We start from the raw sequence: 10,000 nt of genomic DNA, 5'->3' as shown, positions 1-10,000 counted from the left end.
TCATTGTGATTATTATTCTGTGCAGTCTCGTATGCGGGGTATTCGGCAGTTTGTGTAGAAGTTTACACTCCATTTCACTTCAATAAAGCTTAGCAGTAAAGCTCACATGTTGTGCATTCATTAGTACAAGCAAGCGCTCCTGCATGCATACATGCAAACACACGCGCGCGCACACACACACACACACACACACACACACACACACACACACATACATACACACACACACACACACACACACACACACACACACACACACACACACACACACACACACACACACACAGAGAAGATACAGTTAGCTGTTATTTGTGTGCTTTTGTGTCTCATAGGAATCATGTGTGTGTGCGTGCGTGCGTGCATGTGTGTGCGTGTGCGTGCGTGCGTGCGTGCATGTGTGTGCGTGCGTGTGCATGTGTGTGTGTGTGCGTGCCTGCATTCACCTGAGACGCACGCTCTCTGTACTTGCGCACAGACACTGATATTGAGTTTGATCATGGCTGGAGAATGTCAATAGTTTGTAAATGGCACAGCCATCCATTATGGATATGGCTGTAATGATGACAATATTGCGATATGGTGACCCGTCACATGAATGATTAGCGTGTCACGCCTCATCAATACTAATCAGGTTAGTGGCACCACCATGGATCATCTGCTGTCATACACACAGACATGCAGAGATCAGAGAGAAGACCAGAGGGAGGGACGAGCCGCCTCCTCCTCTTCTTCTACCTGTATATCTTCATACACACAGAGTGCGTCTTAATATGCGACCTTGCCTCCTCCACTTGCGCTTGTCTCCTCGTCCCGCCTCCTGGCCCCCTCCTCCGTGAAGAAAACGATAAAGTTTCCCAGGTGTCAGCCTAGCCACAACAGCGTTTGAGGGACTGTTTTTCATTCACCATCCCAATTGCAAATGACAAAAAGAGTCTACAATTGAGCTTTTGCAAGATATTGAAATATAATGTTGTTGTCAGTCAGTGATGCGCGGGTCGACGAAAAAACAAGACACACCCGACCGCTTTTTTCCCTAGTCCGCCCGCTTGCCCTGCCCGCAAGAAATATTCATGAAAAAATATTGACCCGGCCCGCTTCCCGACCCGCCTTTGAAAATAGTAGCCGTGCGTCTTTATGAACATCCTAGCGTCATTGGCAAAGCACAATCACGTCAATAAAGGTCTTAAAAAAGGAATTTGCGTCAAAAACAAGACAGCTGTGGATTTCAACAGGACATGTCGGATTTTTGAACCCAGGCCATGCAATGAGGACTGCCGACTGTCACCTGTTTATTTCGGTAACATCGTCGTTTGGATACATGGAGAAAATTAATCTGTAGGTTGGTGAGCAGACGGAGCCAGCCGTCAAGTGGATTGCCTCGTAGTCATGGTACGACACAGGAAATGAAAACAAACTCTGTAAGCAACCCATGAGCGCGAAACCATTACAATTGTATAAGAAAATATGTAGGCTATATCCATCACTGCACTGTTTAGAGAGCACCCTCTGTGTTCTTCAAAATGCACTCAATGGTTGCACCTGCTGCACCAGTTGCGCGCAGAAGATATTCGGCCGACGCAGGAGCCTCATTAAGTCTCCTGCAGAGCGCGTGGCACCATCGTAGGTATTCAGCCATATAAACTTTGATCTATTTCGCAAAAAATGTCCCTGTCTGCTAAAGTAAACTATAGCCTATTGGCTAGCCTATAGCCTACTTTAAAATTCGGCATCATTTCAAAGGTCCTGACCGACCGCACCCGACCCGAATTTCATTAAAAATAATATTTCATAACCCGTGCCTGCGGTCGACCGCAGTTAATTGCAAGCGCCCGCTGCTTTCGGGTCAGCCCGCGCATCACTGTTGTCAGTGATGTCATCATGACGAGAAGCAAGTGGAGGAGGCAAGGTCGCATATTAAGACGCACTCACAGACATGCAGAGATCAGAGATTAGACCAGAGGGAGGGACGAGCCACCATCTCTCCACACCTCCTCCTCATCTTCCTCATCTTCCTACTCCTCCTCTTCCCCCTCTCCCTGCATATCATAATACACACTGATGCAGATTAGACCAGAGGGAGGGACGAGCCGCTGTGACTGTCATTGAATCTCTTCCTCTTCTTCCTCTTCCTCTTCCTCTTCTTCCTCCTCCTCCTCTTCCTGATTTTCCCCCTCTCCCTGCATATCATAATACACACTGATGCAGAGATCGGATCAGATCAGACGGGGTGACGAGCCACCACGACCTGAGTCTGCTCAGGAGGCCTGGCTCTCTCCACACCTCCTCCTCTTCCTCCTCCTCCTCCTCCTCTTCCTCCTCCTCCTCCTTCTCTTCTTCCTTCTCCTTCTACTCTTCATCCTCCTTCTCCTCCTCCTCTTCCTCCTTCTCCTCTTCCTCTTCTTCCTTCTCCTCTTCCTCTTCTTCCTTCTCCTCCTCCTGATTTTCCTCCTCGCCTCGCATATCTTCATACACACTGATGAAGAGATCAGATCAGAGGGAGGGATGAGCCGCTGTGACTGAGTCTGCTCAGGAGGCATCTATCCACATCCCCCTCTCTTCCTCCTCCTCCTCCTCTTCCCTCTCCTCTTCCTCCTCCTCTTCCCTCTCCTCCTCCTCCTCCTCTTCCCTCTCCTCCTCCTCCTCCTCCTCTTCCCTCTCCTCCTCTTCCTCCTCCTCCTCCTCCTCCTCCTCCTCTTTCCTGCCCTGCTTGTCTTCCTTGACATCTTCCTCTCCTCCTCTTCATCATCTACCTCTTAGGCATAGGCAGCACAATTTCAATCAGCAGTTGGCCACCGTTTTACAAAGTGCACCTCTAAAGTCACATCCTCTTCCTCCTCTTCCTCCTCACCCTCCTGCTCTTCATCCTCTTCCTCCTGCTCTTCCTCCTCTTCCTCCTTACCCTCCTGCTCTTCCTCCTCTTCCTCCTCTTCCTCCTGCTCTTCATCCTGCTCTTCATCCTCTTCCTCCTGCTCTCCATCATCTTCCTCCTTACCCTCCTGCTCTTCATCCTCTTCCTCCTCACCCTCCTGCTCCTCCTCCTCACCCTCCTGCTCTTCATCCTCTTCCTCCTCTTCCTCCTCAACCTCTTCCTCCTCTTCCTCCTCACCCTCCTGCTCTTCATCCTCTTCCTCCTCACCCTCCTGCTCTTCCTCCTCTTCCTCCTCACCCTCCTCCTCTTCCTCCTCTTCCTCCTCTTCCTCCTTACCCTCCTCCTCTTCCTCCTGCTCTTCCTCCTCTTCCTCCTCACCCTCCTCCTCTTCCTCCTCAACCTCCTCCTCCTCTTCCTCCTCACCCTCTTCCTCCTGCTCTTCATCCTCTTCCTCCTCACCCTCCTGCTCTTCCTCCTCTTCCTCCTCTTCCTCCTCACCCTCCTGCTCTTCATCCTCTTCCTCCTCACCCCCCTGCTCTTCCTCCTCTTCCTCCTCACCCTCCTGCTCTTCCTCCTCTTCCTCCTCACCCTCCTCCTCTTCCTCCTCTCCCTCCTCACCCTCCTGCTCTTCATCCTCTTCCTCCTCAACCTCCTCCTCCTCTTCCTCCTCAACCTCTTCCTCCTCTTCCTCCTCCTCTTCCTCCTCCCCCTCCTCCTCCTCTTCCTCCTCACCCCCCTGCTCTTCCTCCTCTTCCTCCTCACCCTCCTGCTCTTCATCTCTTGTCTTGCCCCTTCCTCTTACACGCCCGCCCTCTCTCTACCTCTCTTAGCCTCTCTCTGCATCTCTCTACCTCTCTCTTGCTCTCTCTACATCTCTCTACCTCTCTCTACCTCTCTCTTGCTCTCTCTACATCTCTCTACCTCTCTCTTGCTCTCTCTACATCTCTCTACCTCTCTCTACCTCTCTCTTGCTCTCCCTTCCTCTTACACGTCCGCCCTCTCTCTATCTCTCTATGCATCTCTCTCTCTCTTTCTCTCTGCATCTCTCTCTACATCTTTCTACCTCTCTCTTGCTCTCTCTACATCTCTCTTGCTCTCTCTACATCTCTCTTGCTCTCTCTACATCTCTCTTGCTCTCTCTACATCTCTCTTGCTCTCTCTACCTCTCTCTTGCTCTCTCTACCTCTCTCTTCCTCTCTCTTGCGCTCTCTACATCTCTCTTGCGCCCTCTACCTCTCTTTTGCGCTCTCTACCTCTCTCTGCATCTCTCTATCTCTCTCTACATCTCCCTACCTCTCTCTTGCTCTGTCTACATCACTCTACCTCTCTCTATCTCTCTCTTGCTCTCTCTACCTCTCTCTTGCTCTCTCTACCTCTCTCTACCTCTCTCTTCCTCTTACATGTCCTCCCTCTCTCTACATCTCTCTACCTCTCTCTACCTCGTTCTACCTCACTCTACCTCTCTCTTGCGCTCTCTACATCTCTCTTGCGCCCTCTACCTCTCTCTTGCTCTCTCTACCTCTTGCTCCACTACTTTCTCCTCCTTCTATTCTCCTCCTCATCTCCCCCTTCTCCTCGTCCTCTCCTTCCTCCTCCTGTGCTGTGTCTGTGTCTGCGTGATGTATTTCTGATGCATGTTTCATATCCTCCATTGCCATGGGAGCTCTCCTCCGATGCCATCTCAGTCCTCTCTCTTCTGAATGAGATTTCATTTTCTCTGCTCTGCCGTCTTCTGGCTTATTGTGTGTGAAAGCGGTTTCTTGGGAACTGTGTGTGTGTGTGCATGTGTGCGTGCGTGCATGCTTGTATGGGTTTGTGTGTGTGTTTGCATGTGTTTGCGTGTGTTCATGTGTTTGTGTGTGTATGTGTGTGTGTGTGTGTGTGTGTGTGTGTGTGTGCGCGTGCGTGGGTGCGTGCGTGTGTGCGTGTGTGCGTGCGCGGGTGCGTGTGTGTGTGTGTGTGCGTGTGCGTGTGCGTGTGCGTGTGTGTCTGTGTGTGTGTGTGTGTGCGTGTGCGTGTGTGTCTGTGTGTGTGTGTGTGTGTGCCCTACCTGTACTGGCAGTCACTTATGATGACAGCATCTGTCAACTTGATGAATATGAATGTGTGTGTAATTGCCAGAGACAGCTAAGTGAGCATGCATGTGTGTGAGAGAGAGTGTGTCTGTGTGTGTATGTATGTGTGTGTTTGTCTGTGTGTGTGTTTGTCTGTGTGTGTGTGTGTGTGTGTGTGTGTGTGTGTGTGTGTGTGTGTGTGTGTGTGTGTGTGTGTGTCATAGTTAGTTAGATTTGGCTCCCTCTGTAGACTGTGTCCCTATGTGTTCACACTGTCACACAGACACACCCAAGTGAGCACGGTGAAAATGAGCTGGAACACAAACCGTATCTGCTGGGGGGGAAACGAGAGAGAAAAAAAAAGCTAAAACCTGGATGGCAAATGAGTGTTGTTGTTGTCGTGAATCTCTCTGGATATGCATAGCTCTGGTGTGGCAACATGATCTCTCTGGATATGCATAGCTGTGCTGTGGTGTAGTTGGTGTTGATGTATTGGTGTTGATAGAGGCGGCCAAGATTGGGATCTGTTAGTGGCGGAGAATTAGCCTGCTGACTCTCTCCAGACCTGTGCAGTTCCGCACAGCTCCTCCAGGGGGCACTCTACAAGCTACACACACACACACACACACACTGGTCTGGTCCTTTTGGATTCCGGAAGCTTCCTGAAGAATATGGTAGATTAGAAAAAGACAAGAAAAGGCAAAAGCTATGGGTGCAAAATGTGCTAACCAATAATAAAATATAAAAATGGCATAAAATCCACAAGAATGATAAAGTTGATGAGTGTCGCCATTGTTGTTGAAATATAATTGGTAGGTAGCAAAGGCCTGTGTTAGCATTGTGTAGCAGCTCACATTGTTTTAGAGCTCAGTGGCAAATTCATCTGAAAGTGGTCATCTGGCGAGAGGGGGGCGAGAGGACGGCTAGAGGGGGGCGAGAGGGGAGCGAGAGGGGAGCGAGAGGGGGGCGAGGGTCCATCCACTGGCATTAAACCTCGGCAGCACGGCATCACCAGGCAGCTTGGACACATTCACTCTGGTCTGGGTTGGTTAAGTTTTAAGTTTGGTGGGCACTTGAGCTCCGGCCGGTTGGCATGGCCGTGCTGCATAGCTGAGCTGAGTGGGGAGAGCCGGGGTGATGGCTGTCTAGCTGGGTAGGGTGTTGAGGGGAGCCGGGTTGATGGCTGTCCAGCTGGAAGGGGTGCTTAGGGGGGGTGGGCAGGGGGTTGTCTCTTGGAGGGTGTATTTTGTGCCAAGACTTTGGTCTGGGGTTCATTCTCCCAGTATCACCAGACAGACTGGCAGTGTGATAGTCTGCCCGGAGCTGAGCTGTGCTAGGCAGAGAGGGTGGGGAGGGGTGGCACCTTGCTCTGAATGGCAGGTGCCAGGTAAGAGGGGTGAAGAGGGGTGGCTTGGGTTGGGGGGGAATATTGTGGCTAAAGTTACCAGGGCCCTATGCATCTAGGGGGCCCACACAGTGTGTGATGTATTTATGTAGATATATCACTGGGAGGGTCCATTTGAGCTGATTTTACATAGGGCCCACAATTTGCTAATAATAATAATAATAATAATAATAATAATATTAATAATAATATTAATAATAACAATTTGCTGCTACGCCCCTGGTTGGGAGTACCCACTACCCAGTTTTTATTTAAAGCCTTGCACACCCACCCCTCTCACAACAATGGCACGCAATGCCAGCTCCAAAAGCACTGTTCTCGCCAGACTAGTTGGCCCCGAAGACGCGCCGGAACAGGTGCATGGTAGTGGAAACTGTGAGCGAAGAGAACGGTGAGAAATTGTGCAGACAATTTTGTGTGACAATTACCACAAGCAAGAACTGGAAACTGGTGTGAAACGGGAAAGTTGGAAGAAAACAAAGATGATTTAAAAAAAAAACTCTTGAGGCTGGATCAGGATTCTAGGAAGTCTGAGGAAGTGGTGATCTATTATTATGCTCTGAAAAATGCATGTAAAAAAGCTCCGGCTTTTCCAAGCTCTTGTTGGTATAGTTAGCATATTATTTTAGGTTATCAAGTCAAGTCAAGTCAAGTGTATTTGATTGTCAAACATCTATGTAACAGGGTTCCTGCAGAAATACACCAGCGGCGATCTGAGCGAGTCGAGCGACGGAAGTAATTGACTTTGTATTGAGTCGAGAGACAAAAGCGATTCTGGAGACTAGAGCGATTTGCGCGACGAGCGCGACAATTTGAAGTTGAAATCTTTTCAACTTTCTATGACGCGGTTCGGCGACAAGCCGCGACAGCCAATGACTGTATAGAGGTCAGTGACCACAGCCAATGGGAATGCTTGAATGCTTTGCCTTCTGCCTGTACCACTGCCTGTACGGACATACTCTAGTCTCCTCAATCTCTCGTATCGCTTGCTGCTACACTCTGTCGCTTGAATCGCGTCGCCGCTGGTGTATCTCTGCGGTTAGCACAGAAGGTTGAAATTGCCTTTGACCATTGCATTTGTCTCCAATGTGCACTTAAAAATGCGGATGAGGCTGGTTATGCAGTACTATCTAGCTGATGGTGTAGTTGAGTTGATATTTACAAAATCTTTTTTTAAATCTCTTTTTATTAAACACAAAACAGAGTTACATTCTTGGCTCAAGATATAGATTTTGGTGTTTTAAACATTTCAAATTTCACCCAACCCACCACCCCCCACCCCACAGAACTACTGTGCGTCTACCCACAAGATCAATATGCAATAAAACATCAGTGAGTCATTTATACATATACATCTTACACCATACAGAAATGGAGAAAAAAAAGAAAAGAAAAAAAAGAGAAAAAAAGTAGTTATCTTGACAAATACAAATTCAACCAATAAGTAATGAAACAAAAGTAACAATGCATATGCATATATGTACATGTTCCTACCGTACATAACAAAAGGGGGGACTGAATACAAACAGGCTTATTGATGGATTATAATAACAGTACCTATGACTAAGTAACAAAGTCACTTTGGATAAAAGTGTTACATACGGTACTGTCAGTGCAAAGTGAAAATATTGATGTGGTTAGCTAATTATGTTTGCTGTACAAATCTGTGAAGCTGTATCACAGAGTCAACAGAATAAATAGATGAAAGCGCTGGTCTGGCTGCCACAGCATGACCCTGGATATCAGGACGCCATGTTCTCCTCTGTCTTCTGTATCTGATAGAGTGATTGATGTGGACATCAGTGGATATGACAAGGCAGGCAGGCAGGCAGGCAGGCAGGCAGGCAGGCAGGCAGGCAGGGAGGCAGGCAGGCAGGGAGGCAGGCAGGGAGGCAGGCAGGCAGGCAGGCAGGCAGGCAGGGAGGCAGGCAGGGAGGCAGGCAGGGAGGCAGGCAGGCAGGCAGGCAGGCAGACAGGCAGGTAGAAAGGCATGCAGGAAGGCAGGTAGGCAGACAGGCAGGCAAACACCGGGCCCTCTCCTAGGATCTCTCTCTCTCTCTCTCTAAGTATTTGTGTGTGAGTTGGATTGTGTGTGTGCGTGCATGCGTGCACTGTATTCAGAGTGTTAAAAGATACGGAGCCTTGAAATACAGATTGCAGTCCTCTGCTAGCTCTGTGAAGCTCTGACTTCACTTCATACTAATCCATTACACCTACCTCATTGCAGCCCATTGCACAAAGTAAACAGCATCTACATTGTCCCATTTACGAACCACGCCCATTTCAATGTTTTCCATGCTAGTAGTAGGTAAAAACTTGCACATCCAAACGTTTGACTTCGGAGCAGCAAATAGCCAGATAAAAAGAGACAACAGTCCGCTTCAACCAGATTTTTTTTTCATCCCACTTACTTATATTTTTCCGTGATGTATTGGGTAAAAAACATTCTTCAGATGCAGACTTCTCTCTCTTTTTAATGTTTTCCGTACTCCCACAGCCTTTTTGGTTTGCTAGTTCTGGTTCGGCTGTCCATCGTCCTTCTGAATGATTTAGCACTAACTAACAACTGCCAAGAAAATACTGTAATAATGATGCTGACCTTGTAACCTTGGATAATGAGGTGGTAGTGCTGTCCTCATCTCTTGAAAATAGTAGCCAGGCCGTGCCCTCCTAGTGATGCAACACCTTCAGCGTTGCTTCTAGTTAGGCCAAGAGCAATACAATTTCATTTCTGAGCACCCGAAAAATCGGGAACTCCTTCCACTTTGTCGAGAATACAACCGTTCGCAAACCAAGGGAGACAGGTTGACCATGCCGTTTGAGAAATGTTAATTGTTATGCTCTTGGTTAGGCCAAGTCTCAAAGAGATTTGAAAGTCGATGATAATCAGGCTATGAAAATATAGCCTATGCCTCTCCCTTTATGTCCTTGTCTTCACCGCAAATAATGTTTTTCATTGAACTGTTTCCGTGTTTTCACCGGCTGTATTTTTGCATATTTATCTCACTCAATCATTTTCATCATTCTGTTTCCAGACCTTCACACCAACATGTTCAAATGTCAGATGTGTTGTTGGGTTTTCGTCTTGAGCTGAAAACGTCATTGGTGGCATGGCAACCACAGTAAAATATGTTCTAAACTCCCAATTTCCCTTTTTTCCTCACTCATCTGCATAATATAGAGTTTTAACACTGTCAATTCAGTCTTTCACTGTCGACTCAGGAAGAAATACTCATATGGCTTTTAACTCTTTCCCGCTCATTACTGTTTTTTACTCTCAGAAAACTATCTGTCCTTGTCAAGAGAGCTTCAAGAATGGCTTATTTATCTGTGCCCTTTTGAATAAAATAATTTACGCCATTAGCGTGCTCGCAGTGAAATGCCAGTCTAACCTAGCGAAGGAGACTTTTAAAACGCTTCTACTTAATCTCAAAGACAACATTACGACCAGCCTTTGCCAGCTGTCCATCATTATTTCCCAGCAGTCTCCTTGTTAACGGTCCAGACTCTCCCCTTCCCTATGACCTATCCTATAACAATCTCCCTCAATATAAAACGGAAAGTACCGCACAAGTAACTAAGCCAATATCACCATTATAAGTATGTACGGAGAAGAGAAACCAAAGTGCCGCATGTTATATCTCATTTACTCTGATCCTCCGTCTACATCAC

The 10,000-nt window shown here is 47.9% G+C and overlaps 2 protein-coding genes across 2 annotated transcripts in view; both read left to right on the top strand.

Moving 5' to 3' along the window:
• Nucleotides 1-3,504, top strand: part of LOC134452323 (uncharacterized protein DDB_G0271670-like) — a gene marked incomplete at its 3' end in the record, with an annotated part of 12,824 nt that extends 9,320 nt beyond the window's left edge. The window contains exon 2 of the mRNA XM_063202673.1: nt 2,764-3,504. Coding sequence (XP_063058743.1) covers nt 2,764-3,504 — 741 coding nt within the window. The remainder of the gene's footprint in view (nt 1-2,763) is intronic.
• The window catches only part of LOC134452382 (cell adhesion molecule 2-like), a 666,831-nt gene that overhangs the window by 398,783 nt on the left and 258,048 nt on the right, over nt 1-10,000 (top strand). The gene's annotated exons all lie outside the window — the stretch shown is intronic.

Source organism: Engraulis encrasicolus, chromosome 7 (assembly GCF_034702125.1).
Source record: "Engraulis encrasicolus isolate BLACKSEA-1 chromosome 7, IST_EnEncr_1.0, whole genome shotgun sequence".
Taxonomy (NCBI): domain Eukaryota; kingdom Metazoa; phylum Chordata; class Actinopteri; order Clupeiformes; family Engraulidae; genus Engraulis; species Engraulis encrasicolus.
The sequence above is the reverse complement of the archived record's forward strand: the minus strand, read 5'-3'. Positions and strand labels throughout refer to the sequence as shown.